Source organism: Microtus ochrogaster, linkage group LG9, assembly GCF_000317375.1.
Source record: "Microtus ochrogaster isolate Prairie Vole_2 linkage group LG9, MicOch1.0, whole genome shotgun sequence".
Lineage (NCBI taxonomy): Eukaryota > Metazoa > Chordata > Mammalia > Rodentia > Cricetidae > Microtus > Microtus ochrogaster.
In genome coordinates this window covers 13,808,130-13,834,611 of record NC_022034.1, presented here as the reverse complement: position 1 = coordinate 13,834,611, position 26,482 = coordinate 13,808,130, and the positions used below count along the sequence as shown (strand labels likewise).

The 26,482-nt window shown below is 42.0% G+C and overlaps 1 protein-coding gene across 1 annotated transcript in view; it reads right to left on the bottom strand.

Moving 5' to 3' along the window:
• Positions 1 to 2,350: 2,350 nt before the first annotated feature.
• The window catches only part of Nox3 (NADPH oxidase 3), a 61,108-nt gene continuing 36,976 nt past the window's right edge, over positions 2,351 to 26,482 (bottom strand). The window contains exons 11-13 of the mRNA XM_005363410.2: positions 17,093 to 17,239; positions 13,163 to 13,287; positions 2,351 to 2,477 (exon numbers count right to left, since the gene is read on the bottom strand). Coding sequence (XP_005363467.1) covers positions 2,351 to 2,477; positions 13,163 to 13,287; positions 17,093 to 17,239 — 399 coding nt within the window. The remainder of the gene's footprint in view (positions 2,478 to 13,162; positions 13,288 to 17,092; positions 17,240 to 26,482) is intronic.

Here is a 26,482-nt window from a genome sequence, read left to right as displayed (position 1 = left end):
TCCCGAGTGCTGGGATTAAAGGCGTGCGCCACCACCGCCCGGCAAGACAGAATATTCTTAACATGGGAAGCTGTTGAGGAGGCTGTGGCCACACTGATTGTTGTTCACAGGTAGGTAATAATACAGTTTTCCTCTATTGTGGCTTTAGGGGATTCCCCCTTTGGGATGGTTTGCTCCATACCCAGGAAGTTTCCTCCTTGCCCACCTTCCTTGTCTGTTCTTTCTCTCCCCGTCATGCTCACCCCTCCTGTCTCTCCCACTCCTCTCCTCTCGTTCCCTTCTCCTTCCTTTATCTTGTCCAGTTTTGTTTTCCTTTTCCTTCCCAGTTTCCAGCTTTCTTCCCCACGTAAGCTTTTTGCTTTTCTTTTTTTCCTATATACTGTCTCAAATAAACTTTAGAGTATATATCACTTAAAATCAAAATCAAGAAAATTTTAATTTAATTGGCCTTTCATTTGGCATAGAAATTAATTTGGAATAAATTGATGTTTTCAGAATGTTTAATATTCAAATTTAGTTAATACTACCTGTGCCCATTTGCACGTCTTTCCATTTATGTTTATTGATGTATCTAATTACCTTGAATAATTTTTGTGGAATGTTTTTATTTTGAATAAATTATTTCCCTTTTAATTTGGTTATTGCAACATTACAGAAATCAGATTTTTATATTTTTATGTTTGAATAGGCAAGAATCTCATTATATATATATATATGCACAAATATATTTAAAAAGTTGAATAGTATTTCCAGAAATAACAAACAATTGGATTTTTTATATTCTGCCAGAAAGTTTTATTTTACTAGACAAAATTGGGTGACCAAATAGTACAATTTATTTTTTAATAGGCAAAGAAAGAAAAGTACTGACTATGTTTTAGAGGAAAAAATAATAACGTACTTGATTTTCTGGCAAAAGGTTAGATTTGACTCTAGAGATTTCTAACAGTAATGTTTGAATCAAGCTTAAATGGGAAAACAATTGCATAGCATGCCTGAATGTGTTTAATTAGTATTTAAATAATTATCTATCTATCATCTATCTATCTGTCTATCATCTATCTATCTATCTATCTATCTATCTATCTATCTATCTATCTAATACTTTCAGATACTGAGAAATTACCAGAGGAAGTAGAAATTATCTGTGAAATATTACTGAATATACCCAACTGTATAAGTATACCCTACCCAATATGACTGAATTTATAGTCAAAATTTAAAAAAAATTGATAATAGAAAGTAAATAATCAATTTGTATTTTAGAAATACATGAAAAAACTTAAGTAGCTAAATGATTTTGTACAATCAAAGCATGTCAGGCCGATTCACTTCTTTTATGATGCCCCACGGTGATAAGAAACATTCAAAATAGTCTTAGTTGTAGCAAATGCTTTTGTTCCATTGCCTATGATGTATTACCTAGAAGCTAAGGGTGTGGTGTACAGTCCCCAATGCTGGCCGTTAAGCAGTTTTAGCTGGACACTGATATTAACAGGTGTAGGGATGTCAAAGGCATCCTCTGAGGTCAATAATTTCTATATAAAGCCAGAATAAAAGGCTTAATATGCCACTAATGCATCTACTTGTTGCTGTCTGGGGCTCAGTAATTTTCAAATCAGTAGATATATTTGATGAGATGATTATAAAACATTAACACTGGTGTGGAGAAACTCTAAGATGTGAGCTTTGCAACCAGCACCATAGCGTGGAAAGGCTAAATCGGTGAAAATAAAAGAACAGTCTCAGCTGTTTTATGGGATGGAAGTTGAGTTGAGCTATAACTGTTTGTTAAAAGAGAGGGAGAAGGAAATTAGGAAGGAAGGAAGAAAGGAAAAAGAGAAAAGCAAACACGAAATTTAGTTTTTAATGTGTCTGTCGTACAAGGTAGAAAAACGCCAGAGGTTCTACCCAGTTATAACCATGGTTTGATTAACATTGTGTCTACATTTCACAGGCCTGATCTGGCCCACGTTTTACATTTAAACACCCACGATGTCCACATTTTAGTTCAGTGCTTGGCCACTCACCTATATGCCCAACCCCGACTTTTACATTTTTAAATGATCAAAAATACAAATTCCATGGGAGAAAATATTATATGACATTCACCTTCAGTGGCTTTAAGTAAATTCTGATGATAAATGAACTCAGCTAGCCTGTTGTGATGTGTTCTTATTTGTGGCTACTTTAGCATCTTGGAACCACAGTGTTGAGCAGATTAGGCTAAACCCATACTATTCATAAAGCTAAAATGATTGCTGTTTGGCCCTTTGGGAATAAAATCTCCCGACTCGTGATCTCTTTGATTGCAGCCGCTTGTGCTGCACATTCAGTTTACCTCCAGCATCTAGAAGCTTTCCTTGTTGTAGTAGAAATGAACACCCCGAGGGTCCGCTGAGGAATACAAACGGCACATCTTTTGAAGAGTCTTCGACACGGCCTTGGGTCCACAGAAGAACACACCAATGCTGCTGCTGCAGTTACGGCAAGAAAAGGAGAGTGTTACCCAGGCAAGACCAGCAGGAAGCCATGACAGGCCTAGCAATTAGGAAGCAGACATGGTGGCAAGGTTATTTATTTATCTTCTTGTCTGTGTCCACTTCCTCTTTTCTTAGCATCCTTCCTGCTTCCAGCACATTGCTCCTGCCAAGATTCCCAGAGCCCTGTGATTCCCAGAATCACAGGAGCCAGGGACCCAAGAGGAGAGAGGCCGGAGGGAACTGTGCAAATAGCACAGGGGTTTAGGATACAGTGAACTTAATCAGCATCTTTTTGGATCTGTGGATATTGTGTAAATTCCCTCACAGAAGGATCAGGACTGTTGACTCCGTTTTCTCAGCCTCAGTCCTGGTGTAAGTAGAAAAAGATTATACCTTTGCTGAAGGAATGAATAAATGGCCATGTTGATTATTGCCTACATGGTCTTGGACAGGGCTGGAGGTCTGGCATATGTAAAAATAGGCAACAATTACATTGTGTGTTTTAATGAAAGAAAAATAAGACAGTATATTCAAAAAAATCTTTCAAAAGGGTCATTTATGACTAACGTCTTGTCCAACCTTGCCATTTTTATAGATAATAAAATTTATATTAAAGTCATAACAGCTTGATTTATTTCTCCTACTAGAATTCAATTTGCAAAGACGGTTTAAATGAAGACAGGGAAGGGACAAAGCACTGTTGAAGACGAGGTTTCCCAAACATTGCAATCTCTGACCCTTGCCTTTCAGAAACCAGTGCGGAAGACACAGCGGTGCTTTGTATCACGAGAGCGCTCCTGTCCCTTGTGACCCTGCCCCTGTATAAACAGGCACTGGTTCAGGGGTTCATATTGTCTCTTGAATTCGGGACATGCCAACCCCTATTGGAAAGTACAAAGGCCACAGTTTTCCTCCCTTGTCTTCCAGATTCTTCTGCTCTGCACCTTCTTTCCTTAGTCTCCAGCATACGCTGAAGGAGTTACTCAAGTTTCGATCCAAAGTACCCATATTACTGTGTATAAAATCATTAGGCAGATTGTTAAATTGCAGATTCTTTGGCTGGGATCCATGAAGAGTATGTTTGGTAAGAAGCCAGGTAATATTGAGGCAGATGGTTCTATGAGCCATACTGCCTCAGAGAAATTCTTCAGATTCAGGGCCAGCCCATTTCTTCTGCCTCTGTTCCTTCCACCTGGCTTTTGTTGGTGTCGGTGTAGCTCTCCTCCTCCTGGCTTATACAGTAGCACGATTCTCGGCCATGTATCAGAGCCCTGTTTGAACAGCATGCTCCCGGACCATGCCGCCCATGTTAGAAGGTGATGGTTTAATCACCTTTCCAGCTAGCTTCAAAGCAATTTACCAAATGCTTTCATTTACAAAAGAAAATATATTTAAAATGTCCAAGTGCCACTTTCAAAGGTATCCTTCCCATGACTTAATTTGTGAAAATATTTTTTTTTCAAAAAATGTTTTGTACTGAATAATTTGACTTGAGACGATTTTCAGGTGTTTATGGAACTAGAAAGGGGATCATTTAAGGAGGTTGATGTTTTCATCGTTCGACTGTCGCAAGTGTTGGATATTTTAATTATCTCCCCAAAGCCCTATTGCTTCATGTATGTAATCTGGAGCATTTGAGACCTTTTCCTCTCAGGGTCTCCTCTGCACTCCCAGATTCTCTCTGAGGATGAAATGACGCATGGCAGGCCGTGCCTTGGCCCTGTGCTTGGTCCAGGGTGGTCTCTGTAGCTGTTAGTCCTCAGATATCAGTAGTATGCATGTCTGCAGAGTTTCCCTCGTTCCACAGAGATGAACAGAAGATGGGAAGTGGGGTGTGAACACAGAGGCTCATAGAGAATGAAGTGGGTTGGTCTTTAGAGGTGTGGACAGAAACAGCTGAGTGAAAAAGGTCAGGAGTCCCAGCTCTGCTTTGGGCACGATGCCCAGAGGAACCCTTGCATTCCTTTTCATGGGTGGTGATATTTCTCCCGTTAATGCGAATGTACCAGAGGTTGCCACTGGCTTATTCCAAACAGGTTGTGACCGCCCTTTCGTTTGTAGCCACAACCGCTATTCAAGAAGCCTGTGGTGTCCTTTGACGCTCTGGCTTTAGGACCCCATTTCAAAGCGTTCTGATTGTGGCCTGCCAGGTGTACCACTGGTCTTCCCAGTGACTCCCAGCCCTCGCGCCTCTTTGAAGCCGTGTCAATTGCACTGCACAGCAGAGTCCAGAAGTTCCTGTACTCGGGGTCCATAGCTGTGGTGGTTATGCAAACACCAGAAAGTCTGACAAAGGCCATTCATTATCTACCCTGTGGCTGTGACCTAGAGGTCAGTCCTTCACCATCTCCTTTTTCTCATTGCTGTCCCCATGCAAGGCATAATCTTCACCTTGATTTTACCAACCTTGGCATTTATGACACCAAGTATGGGGTTTCCTGGTCATGAATGCATCCCATAAACCATGGAGCTGAGAAAATATGCACAGAATGGTTAAGGCACAGATGTGGCAGGTTTTTTTCCCCCTTTTATGAGGCAATGGACAAATTCAGCAAAGCCCTAATGGGATTGCTAAAGAAAAAAATTCTTCAATAAAAATTTAATTATCCACAATTGCTTAGCGTTAAAAAAGAAGAATCTGTGCAAAAGAAACATAAAAACACTAGACGCCGTTCTCCTCCAGTTTACAGCCTGCAAGCTGCAAAGCTTGCCCACACGTGTGGGGCTGGATCAAGGCTAACATTAGCAGCATCGACCAGGCTGAGTGGCTGTTTTTGATGGGAGAAGCACAGATTTCACAGAGGCTGAGAAAAATGGTTCGCATTCCCATAATTATTCTGAGCTCTGGCAAATGGCAGAGAAGGATCTTTCCCCTCTGCCTACCCCTTGTACTTGTTAAACAACCACCACGTTCTCCTCTGTGGGATTTATGTGTTTTTTCCCTTTCTCAAAACAGTTGAGCAACGCCATGCATGAGAGGCATCCAAAATATCACCCACCAGGAGATTTCAGCCCAGCAGAGAGACGGGAGTGTGGGTGTGCCTGGGAGCTTTCCCACCACCTCTCCAGATTCGCAGATTCGGCTGGCACGAGCCCCTTTCTCTTTAAATTGTATGTTTGTTTTTATGTGTTGGTTTTTATGCTTAGTAAGTTATAACCCTGTTGGGGCAGACCCTAAACCCTGTTTTAAAAAAAAATCAAATTACTTTATACCCTGAGTGTGTTCTGCAAATAAAATCGATAAACAGAAGCTCCCTTCAAATTTATGAGGGCTTAGGACCAAGAGCTACAAACTGCTTCAGACGGTGGACACACAAGTTCTGGGTAATCTTTCCCAGTGAATGTTTTTCATTAGAAATGCCTCCAAATGATTTATCACATAATTATACTTTATACAACACCATCTTTCTCATAACTACAGATGATAGTTGTGCCGGCCAGCTCTCTCCCTTTGCGACCCAGGCAATGCCCAGCAGCCATCTGCACTGAATCTCTCAGAGTGTACAGTGGTCAATCTTGACTGTCAACTTGATTTAGAATCACCTAGAAGATACACCTCCGGGGGAGGTCTGAGAGAATTTTCAGAGAAAGTTAACTGAGCAGGAGGGATGACTCCCTGAATGGGCTGGGGTTTCAGCCTGAATGCAAAGGAGAAAGCTAGCGGAGACATTCATCATCTTGCGCTTCCTGACCGTGGGTGCAATGTGAGCAAGCACCTCCTTTTCCTGCCGCCATGACGGACCGCATCCGCAAACTAGCTACCTGATTAAGCTCTTCCTCTCTGAGTTGCTTCTTGTTAGGTATTTGGTCATGGGATAAGAGAAGCGATGAACGCAGCGTTCTCATTACTGAGTTGTTCATCTGGAGCTGTAGAAATCACTAACAAAACACCGTGTGCCTCTTCTCTGTTCCACCTTCCAGCAGCTGTCTCTTTTGACACGTAGGGCGGTGTGTCTCTGTTTCCCCTACCTCATCATCCTTTTGCTTGTTCATGCTTACCAGTAGATATGAGAGATTAAAGCTTAGTGGGGAGGAGGTAGGAAGGAGGTGGAAGAGAAGGAGGAAGAGGAGGAGGATAATTGACTCATAGTATTGGATTCCAGAGAACAATTTTTCTTCATCCTGTCTTTTTCTTTATACCTCTTCCACTAAGGCATGTAAAGATAGAAATAACCAAAAAATGTTCCCATAACTGTTAGTTTGCTGGAATAAAGTCATCAAAGTAAGTTTGCCGAGTAATAAACCTAGACTATTTACTTATATACTTAGTCCTCCTACAACAAACAAGTCTAGTAATTTTCATTGAATTTTTACTAGGCTATAACCAGTGAGCTAGATGCCCTCTGGTGGAAAAGGAAACATTTAGGTATGGGGGTGATTTTCTATCATCCATGATGGTGGCTTTACTGTTCTTATAAAGCTATAATTTATTGTGTGCTAGATTTATATTTGAATTTATTTCTTTGAGTGTTCCGAGCATTTTCGCCATATAATGAATGTTTAGGATACCCTGTTAGATAAAGGACCTTGTATTCTATAATCAGAATGCTAATTTCCTAAAAATACCACGGAACAACATTTTTGCACATATGCATGTACAAATGAGAATTGAAGGGTGTGCACACAAGCAAATGTGATTCCAGATGGACACATTTACTCAATTTAGTAAAAAGGTATTTTTTACATTTCTGAAAAGAATGGGAGTCTAAAATATATTCATGTTATATGGCTTAGATGTCCCCATCATTGATACCTTTGTCATGTCTGGGTTGATTCCTCTGTTCTAACACAAGATGACAATCTTCTTTGTTCTTCTCCCTTCATTATTAAGGAATCATTCCTATTGAACTTTTGAAAACTGGGAAAATCTTGGAAGTTTGTGTGGTAATTAATTACATAAAGTTCACACCTATAAGGTACGGCGAAGATAATAGCAGATAAGTCAAGAGCAACAAACTATAAATATTTTCTGAAGCATAAGATCAAAGACTGAAGCCCCGTGGAAAAACCTCTTAGTCAATTAACTAGCAACAGCTGAGCCACAGACCCACAAGGGTGAGTAGATGTACAATGTGTGTTTGTCAAAAAAATAGCGAGATATGACAAAGCTATATTTATTTTCACTCTGCCTGTCTTCTGGAAAATGATTTCCTGATTTCTGAACACTTGTCTAGAGGTTGGCAGCTTATTGAGGTTGCTTACAGAAAATGAAACACAGCTTCCATTTTTGTACGAAACACATTTCTATAGTCCTAGATGTCAATGCAGGCATCATTAGCCCGCTGTACTTCAACGGGAGGGCGACTTGCTTTGTGTGCGTGGAATACTTTTCTGCATTTGGATAATTGAAGTAATTGGCAATTATCACATGCCGGAGAGTTTGGGCATAGCAAGAAATGACCTCTTTAAATACATACTCGTTTGCTATTTGTGATTGTCTTTTAGAACTATACTCATTTTTTTTTGTAAATCAACTGATATAATTACCAAAATTAATTACAGATAAAAACAGCAGAATATACTTTGCTGCTTTCTGCTTCTAGTCTTTGATCTATTTTAAAATGGCCTCTTCTGTTCCTCATTTGTATTCATTTTGATGCCATCAATTTGTTTCTCTATTACCGTTATTTTCACAATTTTCTGGCTCCTTTGGAACTCGCTCGATCCGCTTTGATCTGCTTCCCTTCGAGCTTTATTTTTGGTGCTGTTTTTCATGTTCTGTAAATTTTTTTTTTTTTGCCTCCTCTCCCCTCGGTTCTTTTGATTCAACTCTTTCTTAGGACAGGAGCAAACTCTAGCTTTGCTTGAACAGGTAAATGTGATTACAAGGGTTTGCGCTAAGAATGCCTACCTTTGTGCTGGTGAATAGCAATGGCTGAGAGCCTACTTCAAAGGCTCTTGAGAACAAAGAATCTTTTCTGAGGCCACTAACAAATCCAGCAATTCTTCCTGACCCATCTTGCCAAAAGATACCAGCTAATGGCAGGACAAGCCTGTCTTGTGAGGGTAGCCAAGTGGGCTTGGGAACAAACATCTCCATGACATAATCAGGGGAGAACATACTGTTTATCTCTCTAATAACCGTCTTGAAGAAAATTAATGCTACTTTGTCCTTTGTGCAGAGCAGTGATTGAATTGTGTATTCATTTCTATCTGGACAAAGGCCAGCACATTGCAATACTTCTCAATATTAGATTTTCTTGTTTAAAAATTAGATTTTATTGGCATTCTCCTTCTGTGATTTCTTCATTAAAAGCTTCATTAAGCATAAATCTCCTTTTACAAAGAAGAAAAACAAAAAAATTATTTTCAGGAGGTCATTTTAAAAGTCTTCTAGAAGGGTGCTGTTAAGCTTCACACTGGAGATTTGCCATGTCCCAGGGACCTGGTATTCCAGAGATGATACAATGATTGATTTTGCATGGATTTATCTAATATTAATTATATTGATGCTTGAAGCTATTTAATACGCCAGTGTGTTCCAGAGTCTCAAACTTTACAAATCTGATATTAAATCTTTTTTTTTTTTATTATTATTTTAAGGTAGGAGATAGGCAGTAATGTCTTGGTTCTGAAGTGACTTAACTCCTGGGGTCTTGTCTGCCCTGGAAGACACAACGTCATGCACCAGAGAAAGAGAGTTTGCACAGCTACCATGCTGAGAAATGCTGCTAGCCAGTAAGGGGAACCGTGTGCTCTGATGGGGGCGTGGGTGGGATCTGGCATAGGGGGAACATGTCCCTGACAACCGTGACAGGGAAAATGAAAGTGGTCACAGTTTTCCCAGCTTAGATAGAACTGTCCTCAACTCCCCAGTCACTACAAACATCGGACAAGGACACTTCTTGGCTCTACAGAACAGCATTTTCTGAGCAGAGTTTGTGTAAGGCTGGTGTTGCCTTTGACTTCTTGACATTCTGTGTTTCTGGCTCACAGCTTCCAAGTGAAGAGAGATAATTTAATGAACTGACTCGAACGTCCTTCTCCATTGGGCTGCAAACTTTATAACGTAACAATGAGAAACACAATGCAATATTAATGCACGCCAATCATACTAAAGCCTGAGGTTACTATCTCCGTGAATTTAAAGGTATTTGTTCCAAAAGCTTGCAATGTGAGGATAGGCCATGGAGAGATCTCATACTTGCCAGAGTCCAAATGGAAAGAACCAGTGCTTGTTTACCCCAGTTGCTGAGAAGGTGAAGACAGATGAATCTTTGGGGCCCATTGGTCAGCCAGCCACCCTGATATACATGAAAAACGGGGCTCTTGGCTAGTAAGAAGAGACCCTGTCCAAAAAAACCTAGGGGTGTGTGCCTAAGGCCTGGCACTTATGGTTGTCCTCTGGCCTCTACCTATCTGTGTGCAGGGCATTTCCCTCATCTCTCACACACCTGGAGCCAGGGAGTGGAAAATTCATTTTGTGATCAATAAAAACTAAAGGGATGGATTTGTCCAAAATGTTATTTCCCCTCCCAAATGAAGAAATAGAAACAAAACCATCTAGGCTTTACCTATGAGCATATAACAAGATGGTTTCTACACATAAGCTTTTTAAGAGAATTGCAAATGAAATTATTTCATTTTCTCTGGACAAGAACTGGATAGGTAGGTGTAAGGTAAGGTGCATTTCTCTCAGGGTTGAGAGAGGTTTGAGAGTTTGAGACCCAGCGCCCATTGTTGGGTTGGGGCTGAGAGGACCTGAGTTCTGAGCCCCCTGAGCCAGAGTTGCTGGGATGCTGGCCCATGTTTGGAGACAGGTGGTGCTCCGGCACCAGATTTAAAGCTGGCTACCATCAAGAGCCAAGACAAGAAGCACAGTAAACAAGTGAGTGCCAGGCTGAGATGACACGGAACAGTTCCCAGCGCCACGGCAGCTCAAACGAGGCACCTGAAGCTGAGCCTGTGGAGGACAAGCTAGGTCGCCACATTGTGCAACGGATCCTCCTTCCCTTGACTTTGTTGTTAGAAGTGAAGCTGTCTCCTGACTTCCTTGTCAGCAATCTGCCCCTTTTAGACCGAGGCAGTTTTTCTACTCATTTCTTTCCTCTGCCACATGCTCAGCAGTTTTGAGCCACTCACAGAACGTTCTTGTATTGGGTGTCTATAGCAGTATTTTGTTTGTATTTTAATAAATAAAGCTTGCCTGAATATTGAAGAGAAAAACAACCCTACTGGTCAGTCTTACAGATTAGGCAGTGGTAACACACACCTTTAATGCCAGTACCACACTAGTTGCCATAGAAACCAGGCAGTGCATGCCTTTAATCCCAGCCCTAGGAAAGATTATAAAACAGGAGGAGACAGCTCTCAGGCTCAGTATCATTCTGAGATTTCTGGAGGCAGGATCGCCATTTTCGGATTGAGGTTGAGGTAAGAGCCAGTGAGTGGCTGGCTGTTTTGCTTTTCGGGACTTCAGTTTGAACCCCGATTTCTAACCCTGAGTTTTTATTAATTGTGTCTCCCAAAGCTTCCCTGGCAGACTGTCAGAGCACAAGCTGTACTCTCAGTTTGCAGGGGTCTATCTCACAGCACATGGGGCAGCAGAAGCCAGAGTGACTTCACATGGACCAAAGATACTGTGGTTGGATGCTCATGAGCCTTGAATGCGACCTGATCACTCCTTCCTCTCTTCCTCTCCTCACCCGATGCCTGTCAAAATAGCAGGCTCAACAAAGTTAGGCAGACACAGAGGTGGCCAATAAAGATAGAATGGCGAGGTTCTGGTACAAAGAGAATATAAGAAAAAATATGAAAAGGAGATGAACTGACCAAAAGACGATTTGCATTTACCATAAAAGAATTCCACAGAGCAGAATAAGGCACTAGGAAACTACAGAGAGCTTAATGAAGCAGGGCTCCTAGGAAGGAAGACCAGTGCGAAAATGCACGGGCAATCATGGAGGATAGAGAAGTGGTCAGAAACAGGGTTTTAATGTACAGATAAAGGGAACAGATGAAAAACCAGAAGCCCTAAGTGGCTTGATTGCTAAGGTAGATAAGAGCAATGTTTATCAACCTTTGTAATGCACACATAGAGATTATGGTTTCTCACCCCCTGGCTATAATGGATCTTGGGACTCTTGCTATTCTCTTCTGGTTACCTCTTCTACTGTTGTGCCTCCACATACAGTTTACACGCTGATACCCTCAGCTAAAGTTCTTACCTGAAATCCTGCCTCATGCCTCACCTTTTAGACATTTGCATGCTTAAGTATCTTAAGCAAGACATCAAAAATGAAACTTCCCATAGCCCTTGTCTGCTACACAGTAATTTTTACAGTCATCTCCATGCTAATGAGCGGGGGTTCCTTCTACCTTGGGTCATGGCTCAGTCCATCAACAATTCACGCCTCCAGAAAATGTTCAGAATCAAACTGCTTTTCACGACTGCCTCCTGCGCTCTCTACCTCCATCCTAGGCTCACTACAGTCTGTTTTCTTAAGCAACAAGGGTGATCCCATGTCAGTCTTGGGCTTATACCTCTAAGTGGTTTTCCTCTGGGCATCATATTCAAAGTCTTATGCTGTCCCCTGACCTAAATGCCACCTTTTTGGCATTCTTCCTCTTTTATCCTTTTGTCCCACTCACTGGCCCCTGACTCATGACAGGAACAATATCCCTTGACTCAGGGCCTTGACCCTTTCTTGTTTCTAGTTGCCCATATGGCACACTTCTCTACTCCCCTGTAGTCTTTCCTCAAATAGGAAGACAGTATGAATGCATGGAGTAGGTGAGAAAGGTCAGGACAGAGAATGACCTAGTGGCAGGAAGGGATAACTCTCTGTCTCAGTGAGTTATACTTTACCAAGCTCTCCAACATTGCATGTGTTGACTTAAGAATACAATACTGAGCATGAGTTTGTTTCCCCGAGCTTAACATTTGCTCTAAGAACAAAGCTAAAATAAACTACCTTGTCCAAGGTCACAAAGATAGAAGCTTCTGTAATCAGGAGTCATAGGTTGTACTCTAGTCTTGGGCCCCCAATCCAAGGCCCTCCATGCATTAAAGTTTGCTATATAGCTGTGATAATAGTAATAACAATTAAATAGATGGAAACCATGCAATGGCAGCCATGAAAGGTTGCTGTTTCAGGTGCTTTAGAGGCTCCGCTTGTTTTTCTGTTGCAGAAGCCCTGTGGGCAAGCACTGTCATTTACATATTTTAGAGGAGACTGACCCAGTGCTGGGTATGTAGATGACCCAGGCACACCAGCGGGGATGGGAGAGCCAGGACAGCCACTCTAGACCTGGGTCCTTTAGCATCATGCCAAATCCCTGCTTTGTCTGAGAAAACCTTTTGCTTTTCTGTTAGACGTGCTAGACACTCTGTAGAGCTGGATAGAGTTGAATTCTCTAGTTGGGTAATTAGAGACTAACTGTGCTCAAAAGATTTTTTTTTGAAGGCATATGCTGTTTAAGAAATACCATCTTTAAATTGAGGTTAAGTGTGAAGATCTTTCAGTATAATCGATAATTGTCTGAGTCTTTTCAGGCAGTTAAACAGAGGTTTGTGGTTCCTGAAATATGAGACAGCCATGGTCACATTTTCTAAGCTAGATATTTTAACTCGGACCAAGATTATCAGCTCTCATTGCAGATTAACTTTTCTTCCCAGGGACAACTTGTCTGAACTTTTGGGGGGATCCTGGCAGGCAAAGGAAAGGGGTTTTGCTCACCTGGGGTGATTGTAAGCAATCTTCTTGAACTCATCATTCCAGTTGGGTCTCCCATAAAAGGTCTTCTGCCTTAAGCCTGTAACCACATCCAGGCTTTCATCCCAGTGTAAAGCTATGTGAAAAGCCTAAATTAAAAAAAAAATAGTATCAGTTGACATTAAAAAACAACCATAAGAACCATCTATAAACAAATGATGAGCTCACTATCATCATTTGTATGTTTAAAATATTTTAAACATGGCTCGGAATGCTTTATTAGCAGATCCTCCAATGTTGTGCTTTAGGCCAAGTGTCATGTCTCGTCTGTCTTTGTATTTATTCTTGTTGGGACAAGATGCTGCCCTGTACAAAGACAGCCTGGGAAGGATGAGAGTCATACGGACAGTGTGGTTAAGGGAACAAACCCTGAACAAGTTAGCTTTATTTCTGCCAAATGCCTCAAGACTCAATATCCTCCCACTGTCCCCATTCATTGAATATTAAATCCAGGGGACTTGAGACAGGCATTTCCAGGCTAAAGTACCATGAAATACCCAGGAGGAGATTGGGTCTTATAATAGGATATGCCTACTGTGGTGATATGGTTGATAGCCATTCCAGATTTTTAAAACTGCCTCCCCCATGCCCTAGATACCAAAGTCTGCAGAGGCTCAAACCTGCCGAGGTTATACTTGTGTCTAACCTACACACACCCTCTCATAAATATCAAATAATATTTTTGGTCTATAAAGCCATAACAACAACTTGGTAAATATTCTCTGTCCTGTATTGTTTAGGGAATAATGTAAAGAAATAAGGATTATATATATATATTTTTTTCAGTGCAGATATATTTATTTTCAAATATTTCCAGTCCTCAGTTGGTTGACTATACATAGGTAGAGCTCAAAGAGATGGAGAGCCAACTATATATTAGTAGGCCTTGAGAGCTGAGGGGATATACTTGATGGTAGGATGCTTATGATGGAAGAGTAAGGGGTCCGGATGGAACAGTGTAAGTGACTGGCTTCAGATCCAGTGAATTCACCCAGTCATTGTATAGTTAGAGGCCTGTAAATAAGAGCCTGGGGCACACTAATCCTTATAGCCATGTACAAAAGTACGATCATCGGCTTTAGCCCTTGTGAATCCTAGACGTTACCTTGTTTTTCCCAATTCAGGTATGTGTGCTCTGCACCATCCCTGGGAACCATTGCCACCCCTGGAGCTCCCATGCCAATGCTTTTCTCACCTTCTAACTCTTGAGAGCCACGGCAGTTTGGATTACAGCCCTGCTGCGCTCTGCTCATGCCGCGGCTTCCCGCTTTGAAGATGACTTGCATGTAGGGTTCTTTTCCTAGTCTAAGAAGGCAGCCTGTGCCCCAGAGGTTCACATTCATGCCAGAGTGGCTGCCCTGACAGACCAGTGGACAGGGGCAGACTGGCCTTCAGAATGCCAGACTACAGGGATTTGCAGCCAGCGAGACTGACCTTAGGGAACAGTGCTCATGTTGCAAAAGGGTTTGGGAATAGGACTTCGTGCGGCATGAAGATGGGGAAATGGAAGAGGGATCTGGACTGACGTGTCAGAGAGAGGAACCACCAGGAGCAAAGGCCTTGAACACAGCAGGATGCATGAGCATCCATCAGTCAACAGCTCTGGGACAATAGGAAAAGAATGAGGCTTGCCTAGAAAGAGGTCAGGCTAAGGAGGTCCCTAAAGTACTTGTTAAGACATTACAGCTTTCTCTCATGGGGAGAGAAAGGCCTTCCTTCCTTCCTTCTGTGGGAACGCCCAATCTCTGGTGTTCAAACATTTGGAATTATAACTGTTCCATATTTCTCAACCCACTGTTCAATTAATCTCAAACTCTTTGGAGTTGCCCTTCATAATACCGCTCCCATCTGTCCCTTCTGTTCTTGTCAATTTGCCACTTTGAGGTTGTTGGATTCAGTGTAAGAATTGGCTCTTTCTAAGACAGCCTCTGGGTGCCTGAGTCGCTGACAGAATACACCAACGGTTTCTTTTCCTATGTGGAGATCACTGATTTCCTGCTCAAAATCTGGAAGTGTGAAGGGTTTCTGACATGCCACAGGAAAATTTAAGAAACTGTCAATTTTACTTTCATTTAGGAAAAAAAAAGTGTATTTTATATCTTAGTCCTGAAAGGGGCAAAGATATGGCAGGGCAGGGTTGTGCTGTCCCAAAATCCACTTAGGAGTTCTGTTTAGAGAACCCGAGTCTCATAAATCCCAAGAGACAGGGATTGGCTAAGTGGGCACTTTGGATCAGTTTGCCTTGCAAGTGGAAGAGCAAGCAAGGGTCTGGGAAGTTAGAGACAAAAGCCATGTCTGTGCTTTACCAAATGGGTCATCAGTCAAGAATCCCACTTGAGTAGCAAAAATGTTTCTTTGGAAGACATAATTAACACTATTTAATCCATTAAGATCTGTCAAGCCTGGTTCCCAAGAAAGGTACAATTCAAATTATCTCAGAGGGTTGAATATTTAAGGAAAACTGGAATTAAGACCATAAAAATTCATAACACTTTTTGAATTTAAACCAGAGTCTTGCTCACTTATAGAAGCATAGAGCCAAGTTACAGTGAAGTTGAGAGAGAGAGAGAGAGAGAGAGAGAGAGAGAGAGAGAGAAAGAAAAAGAGAGAGAGAGAGCATTCACAAAACACATAGAGCAACCATTTGTAAATTTGGGACTGGTACATAGCCCCTTCGCTTAAACATATTTTCCTTAAAGATATCTATATCTATATCTATATATATCTCATTTGATATCAATGATACCATCTACATATCATCTAGAGAAAGCACCATTTAAAGTACGTATTTCATAACCTAGAATAACGGCTTTGTTAGCCCCAATGTTTGGGGAGTCTGTTGCTGGAGAGAGGGCCTGATTGTTCGTATCGGCTGCCAGGCTAGCTTAAGCCCCGAAATAACCACACAGGAACTGTATTAATTAAAACACTGCTTGGCCCATTATCTCTAGCCTCTTATTGGCTAACTCTCACATCTTGATTTAACCCATTTCTATTAATCTGTATATCACCATGTAACAGTAGCTTACCGGGAAAGATGCGGCACGTCTGTCTCTGGTGGCTCCATGGTGTCTCTCTCCTACTCTGCCTTTCTTCCTCCCAGCGTTCAGTTCTATCTTCCCTGTCTACCTAAGTTCTGCCCTATCATCTAGGCCAAGGCAGTTTCTCTATTCATTAACTGATGAAAGCAACACACAGACAGAAGGAGCTCCTACACCAGGAGTCCAACTGAATTCTGGTGCAGTAGTCATTTAAACACTGACTGTGATAGTTTTTCTTTTTCAATCAGTATTGGAATTGTCAGGGGGTTGACACACCATCTTGGCCAAGCTCAATCTTTATACTATATTACCATAACGACTTTCAGAACTCTGCCTAAGCAGAAGGTCATCTCAACTTCAGGTACCTGCTTCCTCAGAATCCCTTAACAGAGAGAATTCTCTATGCAAATCATGAGTCCATAGTAATTTTCCGGCTCACATGCTTTTCAGTATGAAAGGCCAGATAGAAGCAACAGGGAATCTTTTCTGTTTTACTCTGAGCAGCATAGAATCAGAACCAATTAGGAATTCAACAGATGATATAGCCAATTAGTGACAGTCACCGATGCCACTCTTAAAATGATAAATTCGAACCTTAAGATTCCTAATATCTGGGTTGTTGTTTATTGCCCAAAGTGTTTATCTTTTCTGTTCCACAGTAAGATAGCTAGAGGTCTTTATTGCTACATCTTAACTAGTTTTTTCCAGTCTAGTTTGATTTTGTTCTTCTCTCCCTTTTTAGGAACTTTAGAAGAGTTTTTTTGGTTCTGCCTGATAAGCCAGCAGTTCATTGTCGAAATGGGTTCTTTTTGAGAAGGGCGGCAGTATTGGAGAGCCTGGATTTTACTGATACCTGGTTTTCGTCCCAGCTAGTAAGGAATATATGGTAACTCAGCAAGTGAGCCTTCCCTCGCTCACTCATCCGTGTTTCCAGTGAAAGTAACAGATCTGCAAACCACTCAAATGCCCCGGCATCCCGGCAGATCCAATAGAAGTACACCTGTCGGGAGAGAAGGGGCGTGTGCTGAGAATTACAGGCTACTTTGTAGCTGTTAAATGACTTGAGCACAAATGGGCCATTCTGCTAAATCACACATTTTTCTTTACCAGTGAACAAACCATCATACCATGATTTCTTTTGGGGGAAAAAAGAAAGGAAGAAAAGAACAAAAGAAAAAGAAAAGAAAACTCCCATTGTGTCTGAAAAGGCCCAGACTGAATTCAAGGAGTCAGGGTTTCCGTGGGCTGTGCCAGCCTCTTTGGATGAGGATCAACTTTCCACACTTCTGGCTGGGCTTCTTCTGAACAAGATTAATAATCATAACTCACAGTGCCTTTCATTGCTCCCCAAAGGGGATAAGCTGCTAGACCAGCCCCCTTCATCTTTACTTATGACCTAAGCTCAAGATTTCAACTCTCCTCTCTGGAGACCCCCCAAAGGCTCGGGCACTAATCCACTTCACCAGACACAGCCTCTGGAGAATGGAGATTATGGTAATTGCAGAATGAAGTCTCATAAGACAGAAATTTTCTCTCAGTGAGACATATCAATGCCCTCGAAAGCTGGTGGGTAGAGGCTGTGCCTGCCCACGTGTCAACTGATGCAGTAACAATTGTTTCTGGGAAGGTTTTGTTTTTGTTTACTTATTTTTAAAACATTCTCTCAGTGTTGAGCAAATGGCAGGTGACAAGAAGCAGTTTGGGTTTGCTAAAAGAAAGGCTTAGCTCTGTGCTTTGAGTCTCAGATAATTGTATCTAGAAGAAACCACATGAGACAAACCTCTTTGTCCTCTGGGTTCCACTCCTACACTTCTACCCCCTGCTGTCCACACAAAGGTGCATCTCTGGGCCTCAGCAGTGTCTGCAGGGCCTGCTCCCCACTCCAGGTGCGGTCTGATGTGTTAGCACCTGAAACATGCCCTCCAATGGCCAGGGTTTGTTTCCCTCCCTCCTCTCTCAGTCAGCTTGCAAGCTCACCATCATATCATCAGATTTATAAATGAGATTTAATTAGTATCACAAGGAAAAGAAAATGGCAGAATGTATTTCATGGCTGAATATCTTGCCTATTCTCTTCAGATTTCTGCAGATATTTGTGATGTTAGCAGTCAGGAAGAGTAGGAGGTGAGACTCTAAAGACCTTCCTCTCAGAAGCAGAGGTTGCATATTTTCTGGATGGCTCCTGCTCAAATGAAAATTTATAATATTAATCCAAGGAGAAATGATCCCTTAGTCCAGTAGTTTTCAACCTGTGGGTCACGATCCCTTTGTGTGTGCAGGTTGTATATCAGATATTCTGCATATGAAATATTTACATTATGATTCATAACAGTAGCACAATTACAGTTAAGAAGTACCAATGAATTTTTTTTTTTGAGACAGGGATTCTCTGTGTAGCTTTGGAGCCTGTCCTGGACAGAGATTCATCTGCCTCTGCCTCCTAAGTGCTGAGATTAAAAGTGTGTGCCACTATCACCCAGCTGCAATGATATAATTTTAGCCGCTATGTGAGGAACTGTGTCAAAGGGTTGCAGCATTAGGAAGGTTGAGAACCACTGTCTTAGACCTTAGGCACAATTACTACCTCTAAAAGACTGTTCTCATCTTCCTGGCTGCCATCCCTCCCTGGAGTGTGTAATCCATAGACCCACCAGCTAGCTTCAAAACATAACAAAGCTGAGAACTAGCTCTTCCTGCTGAATATCTCAAGAGTCCTCATGAGCAGAGGACGGTGCCCATCTACTCATTCACTGGTTCACAAATGCTTACACAATGATTACCATAGTTAGAAACCAGTTTACACTCCGGAACAATGATAGTGAAGAAGCCAGGCAGACAGACATACAAAGAAAATGCCCATCTTCATGGAGTTTGTATCTTGGAGAATGAGGGTGGTGTATAAATGCATGAAGTAGAGAATATGTCAGATGGTAATTAGGCAGTGCTGAAACAAGGCAGTCTGGGAAAGGTCACAATATTGAATCCAATGGCAAAGGGAGACCCTACAGAGGAGAGACTTGAACACAGCCATGGAGGGAAGAAGGCATCAAATGATGTTCTAGTTTCATTCTGCTGCTGTGATAAAGCACTCGAATCAAAAGAAACATGGTCCCAGTCCATCACTGATGTAAGTCAAGGCAAGAACCCAAGCCGGACCATGGAGAAGAAACCATGGAGGAATGCTACTTGTTGGCTTGCTCTCTGACTCTCTCATGGACTCATGCTTACCTAGATTTTTCTTTCTTTCTTTCTTTCTTTCTTTCTTTCTTTCTTTCTTTCTTTCTTTCTTTCTTTCTTTCTTTCTTTCTTTCTTTCTTTTCAATAAAGTCCAGGACCATCTGCCCATGGTGGGCTGGCCCATCTTGCATCAATCAACAATCAAGACAATTCTGTTGGGGAATATTATTTTTAGGTGTGTGACTTTTGTTTACGCTGCCTTTGCTTAACTCTGTGAAGCTGTGTTACTGTGCCTGTCTAAAACACCTGATGGTCCTAATAAAGAGATAAATGGCCAATAGCAAGGCAGGAGCAAGGGCAGGTGGAGCTGGCAGGCAGAGAGAATAAATAGAAGGAGAAATCTGGGAGAAAAGAACTAGCAGCAAGAGAACATGGAGGGGAGGATGTCGAGCCAGCCACCCGATAAACCACAGAGTAAGAAGGAAAGAAAGATATACAGAAATAGAGAAAGATGGGCATCCAGGAACGAGCAAGCAGCCTCCTACCACACAGAGGCAAAAGCTGGTCAGGTTAAGAAAAGCTGGGAAGAAACAAGCCAAGCTAGGGTTGGGCATTCATAACTAATAATAAGCCTTTATGTGTGATTTATTTGGATGCTGGGTGGTGGACCCCTCAAAAAGTCAAAAGAGTAAAACATCACACAGTACAATTCCTCACAGATATGGTCACAGCCTGATCTAGGCAGTTCCTCAATTGAGGCTTCTCCTTTCATATGATTTAGGCTGTGTCAAGTTGACAATTAAGCCTAACCAAACCAAGACACTCCATCCCTTGTCAACACCAACACATCACTGTTAAACCATAACCTTTTCTTTCTTATCCCTTATGTTAATATCACACTATAAACACAGTCTGCAGTTAAAAGTTCCATAGCATTTAAAAATTCCAATACTTTAGAAGTTTAACGTCTCTTTAAAAGTCTAAAACCTTTTATAAAAATAAAAACAAGTTATATATCCTGTAATTGCAAAAAGGAAGACCTGGGCATAAAAATAACCAGACCAGGATATGAAATAAGGGGAATACTTACCCACTGCTGGTGGGAGTGCAAACTTGCACAGTCAGTGTGGAGGTTCCCAAGGAGGACGGGAACCATCTACCTCAAAATTCACTTATACCACTTTTGGGCATGTACCCAAAGGACATTTCATCCTACTACAAGACACTTGCTCATACGTATTCATTGCTATTTTATTCATAATATCCAGAAATTGTAAACAACCTAGATGTCCCTCAACAGAAGGATGGCTAAAGAAAATATGGTGTGTTTATACAGTGGAGTATTACTTAGCCATTAAAGAAATAAAGTCATGGAATTTTCAGGCAAATAGGTGGAACTAGAAAAATCAATCATCCTGAGTAAGATACCTCAGATCCAGAAAGACAAATATGGTATGTATTAACTTATATGTGCATATTAGCCTTTCAGTTACTGATAACAAAGCTAAAGTCCACAGAACCTAAAAAGGCAGGCATAGAGTAAGGGACTGGAGAGTACAGACAGATCTCATTAGAAGAGAGAGACAGAATAGGAAATTATGGATGGATGGGTTGGCGGGAGTTGGATGATCAAGTGGAAAAGGAGATGGGGTAGGAGATTGTTGAAGAGAATACAAGGAGACAGCTAAAATTAAGGGCTATTTGCGGGATAGTATAGGAACACATATTACAGTAGAAACTTCCTAAAATATACACAAAGACTCACAGCCAGACATCACACACACACACACACACACACACACACACACACACACGCACACACACCCCTCCTCCATCGTGCAACTCTGACACCTTCCAAATCAGTGCTGGGTGGGTGACCTTTGTACACTGCCGTGTTCAGCTACCAGCTTGAGACGCAGCCCTGCCCCGTTGGACCACAGCTCTGTGGGCTGACCCTGAGGAAGCACTTCCCAGAAGACTCTTCAGAAATGATGCTGACCTTCTATCAATTGTGACTGATTGTTTAGCCCCTGATGACCAGCATCCACTAGTGAAGTCCAGTGTTCCCCTCAGAGGAATTACACCTTTTTGACAACCACAGCTGCTTCTTCAACTGCACATCACCAGCGACCACAATTCTTAGCCAAAATATAACACAAATGGTCCATAGTCCAATTATTAATTACATCCTTGCTACTTTCTGAAACCTCATGAGTAACGTCCCCACAGTCCACATCTCCCTCAGCGTTATCTTCCAAGCTCCCATAAGAGTTCATTAAGCTCCAAGCACTCAATGGCTTTTCTAGCCCAGTGTTCCAAAAATAATAATTAAAAAAAAAAAAACCCAACAAAGCGAACAATAAACAACTGGTTTCTGAGCCCGTTCTGGCCTTTCTTACCTGAAAAATGCCCACATCTTCACATTCCCCCCACTGTAACCTTTGTCTTTTCAAATAGCAATTGTTCCCGGCCTTGCTTTCTGGCATAGCAGCGTGTCAGTGTTCTTAGAGTTTGCGGGGCCTTTCATGCTTTTGCTTCCCTGTCTTTGCCTTGCGAGCTTTCCCCCCTCCCCTCCATAATCGACTTATGGGGACATGGGCCTCTTTGGTGAGAGAGACAATGGAGGGAAAGCGCACTGGCCCCTGTAGACGTGCTTCAGACGGACAAAGGGAAGGGGAGACTTTGAACAGGAGACAGGGTATTTACTTTGACTTCTCTTTCATGTCTCTAATGGCGGGGACCCTTACTGTGAAGGGGCATCAGAGTCCCACCCCTGCGTTTGGCTCAGGAGAAAGGATGTGGTCAACAGGAGAACAAGTACCCCAAACAATGAGCTGTGGCTCTCTGATCTGTGCCTTCCCCACCTTAGTCTCCAGAAATAAAACAAACCCGAAATCAGCTCCCCGTGCAAAGTGCGGCTTTGAGAATTCCGCAGTGGATACAGGAGTCTAAAATACCCAAGGTTAAAAGATTGTATCAAGCAGAAAGTCAGTAAAATAACATTCTGGGCTTCCACGGTGACAGAAGCTCCCCCACATTCTTGTGGAGACAGTGTAGGCTCAGGGGCTTTAGGAATCCATTCTGGGATCATAAGATTCTCTGTGTCCTTCGGGTGGACACATCTCAGCTGTGTCCATCATGGAAGTCTGATCTGAGCTAATCCCTAACAGTGCGCTCCATCCTGTCTCAGCTCATTTCCATGTTCCAAGACCTGAGCCCTTCTATAAAGATCAGTAGCCCATGTGTAACAGGTCAGAATGATGTCGAGTCAGCAGGACACAGATCTTTGCAAATTATTTTTGTGTGAACAATTCCAGAAAATATAAAAGGTAGATCTGCTAATTAATTTTTCTACTTGGTCTTGTGGATTCTCCAAGGAGAGTGTCCTGTTTTCAGGCTAGACCATCTCGGAAGCCTATGCAATGGCTCAGTTACCTTATACAACACGCAGTTCCTTAAGCCCCAGATTGCTTTCCCAAGAATGATTTAAAAAAGTATTTATAATCCATGGCAAAGAAGGGAAGTGTCCAGGCAGGCACAGATGTTGAAATGAGGAGAACACAGCCACTAAATACCCGGGTTCTGTGACCTGTCCTGAATCCTGGCTTCACTATGGAGGTACTGTGGAACTTGGGTAGGTTGTTTAGTTCAAGCTTCTCTGACTATATGGATAAACCATCCATACACACAGCACCGCTCACGAGCTTTCTGTGAGAATAAAGAACAAAGCCTTTTGAAGCGTCTGGCCCATGTCGGAAGGATACTGTGGTGCTAGGATGTTCGCTGCTATGGGTAGTTGCTTCATGTCATTTGGAGACATGAACAGAATGGGTACCATGTATTTCTACCCTAGAGCAAACAGGAACACTGGCCTTCCTTGTTCTTTTTCTCATTGGCCACTAAAGAATTTTAGAGATGGCCATTGAGAGGAGGTGAAGCCTTAATTTTGAAGACCAATCTTAGAATTGAAATGTCAGTACGAATCAAATGACCTAGTTTCTCAAGTGGATTTCTTCACTATGGAAAGTACACCCTAGACTCCATGTGTACTAAATTCATGTGGCAGTATTTGATGGGTGTGTATTTGTATATGTCTGTGTATGCACGCGCGCATGCGTGCATGTGTGTGTGTGGCTCGACCTTGCTACCGTGACACTGCCTCTTTCCAAGGAGCAGGGAAGTGGGTAACAGTGGGCTCTGCTGCCTCCATCCAGGCAGCACACCTCTGTCTCCACACTGTGCACACGACAGAACAAAGAACAGCTCCATGCCACTTCGGGAAGGAGACCCTGCATAGTGGACAATTGCGAAAATAAGAACGTTTATCCCTGGAAAGATAGAGACTGCAAATGCCATTTAGAGAATGTACCATCTCCCCAATAAATAGCTGCTATTATTTTGCAGGTTCTATTTTCCCGTTGTTATTTTCAAAATAATCCTGAATGAATATAACAGTGTAAAAGAGACCAAAAAAAAATAGAAGAATGAATTTCTTCTTCCATATGAGACTCTCCAGTATGTAAAATGTGGAGCTTTAAAGCAATACAATCATACAATTATTTTTCTGGAACACCATTAAGACTAGATCAGCTATTGTAGAACGCTTTTCATCCATACGATTCTTTTTCTTTAAGCCATTATTCTGCACGTTAACCATCTCAGAACTTTATTACTATCCTGCCATCTGGCCCATGACTGGATGTCTTTGTGATTGCTCTAATTATAGTTAGTAATCCTTATTGAAACATTTGCCAGTGGTAGAACGATTCTCTAGATGGTATTCTATGGAATACTCTCAGGTACCAAAATAACCATAAAGCTGGCTATGCTGGCACTTGACAGGCAGAGGCAGGTTGATCTCTGTGAGCATGAGGCCAGCCTGGTCTACATAGTGAGACCCTGTCTCAAAGCAAAAATAGAAACAAAAAATAAAATGAAATAGATTATTAGATAGTGACACAGAGCTTCAAACCATGTTACAACGGAGGCCCAAACCAAACCAAATGCTGATGGCATCAATAACGGGAAGTTTTTTTATTATATGTTTTATTTAAATCTTTTCTTGAATCAGAATTATTGCCAAAGCTAGTAGATTAATAAATCCAGGCGTTGTACATGCTAGGACTGTCCCCTTCCCAAAGGACAAGGATTATTCCTAATGGGGTACCAGAGTTTTCTGAGGCCACCTAATGAAAGTAGGGAGCCTACGCGTGCTTGGGAGAGGCAAATGTGGTCTGAACCACCCTGCTCAACTGATTGCTGATTTCTGTGACTTGCAGAGATGATCAATTCCAGGAGTGGCCAGAGCTCCAGTGTGAGGGAAAGCGCAAGTAAATAATTTCTCAAAGTAAACGGATTAAATTAAATGCATTTTTCATTCATTAGGAAAGGGAGCAGGCCCCTCTTTGTTTTATTAATATCTTTAAGTAGAGTATGGATTTTTTTGCCTTTCTTGGCCTCTTCCCCTTGTTCCCACTGGCCTGTACTGTCTTTTTATTTGAATTATCTGTTTATTATATTAGGTTAGGAACCCAAAGGCCATTTTTCCGGGACACACTATAAATACCCATTATCACCGTTACCTATTATTGAATTGATGAAGAGAGACAATTATGAAGGAATTAGATTATCTCAGCTTTTCTATAATCTGTTTTATTGTATTCTGAAGATTACCTATGCAGTTAAGAAAATGAACCGAATCTCCCAGCTGGCACTTCCCTCGGCGTCGTCTACGAGGCTGTGATATTAAGGAGAGCTAAAATGTGTAAGCCAATACATTTATGTCAGCAGTCTTCCCCCTTCCCCCCTTCACACACACCTATTTCATTCATCATGCTGACAGTTTGCACAAGCAAACTGTCCCAACTTTTTTCAAGAGTTCTTTCCACAAATTGAGTGTGATGCAGAATTAATCATAGCCGTTAGGCGGGGCGTGGAGGACTTTTATCACCACAGGGCGTTTACACGCTCAGCACACGGCTTCCTCCATGTTGCACCAGAGACTTCTCACCCACCTTCCTCTCCTCCCTCACCCACAGGGCCACCCCCACTCCTGTCTCCATCTTAGCAATGCTTATGTCTACTTCTGTGCAGGAAATACCTCTTTAATGCAACGTGACTTGTATTTTCACTTCCTTCAATCGACCCATCCTTATGCCTGTGGTTAATTTTCCTCCCTGGGTAATTGGTTCCTTCCTCTTTGCCCTCCATCTATTTTATATTAAATTATTATTACTTGAATGATGTGCATGTGCATGTGTGTATGTATGTGCTTGGGTGTTTTTGTATAGGAGCGCAGATGCATGTGTGGAGTTGAGAGAACGGCCTTCAGTCTGTGTCTTCATCTTCCACTTGGTTTGAAATGGGGGTCTCTTGTATGTCGCTACATATATCAGGATAGCTGGCCCTTGAAGTTCCAAGGATTGTCCTGTCTCTGCCTCCCATCTCACAGTAGGAACAATGGGTTTACAGACACAACTTTCAGGCTTGGATTTCTGGAGCTTCTGGGGACTCAGACTCAAGTCCTCACGTTTGTGTGGCAAGTATTTTATCCAGAGAATCATCTCCCCAACCTGCTTTATATCTAAATATAGAGACAGAAACAAAGACACTCTAAAGTGTTTGCTTCAAATAAACAGTGCTCCTTTATCCTCCCAAGAATAAACCTGTACCTTACTGGTTATGGGGCTGCCTTTACCTAAGAGGATTTTAGAATTACATGGCAAAGGAGAAGGGGGAAGAAGGTACCATGTAGTTAGACATAGCGACCTAACTCTGTCATCTTAGCATGTAAGAGGCAGAAGCAGGATGATTCTAAGTATTTGAGGGCAGCCTGGGTCATAGGGTTCCAGGCCACTTGGGCTACAGTGAAAGTCCTTTCTCAAAAAGCCAAGGGAAGAATGAAGAAGAGGAGGTGGAGGAAGAGAACGAGGAAGAAGAGGAAGAACAGGAGCAGCAGGAGGAGAGATTGTATACAACGGTCACAATGGAGAAAGGTTCAGCAATTTCTTTTTATGTGGACTTACAACTTGAGGCTTAAACATTAAAATGCGTACTTTTATGCCAA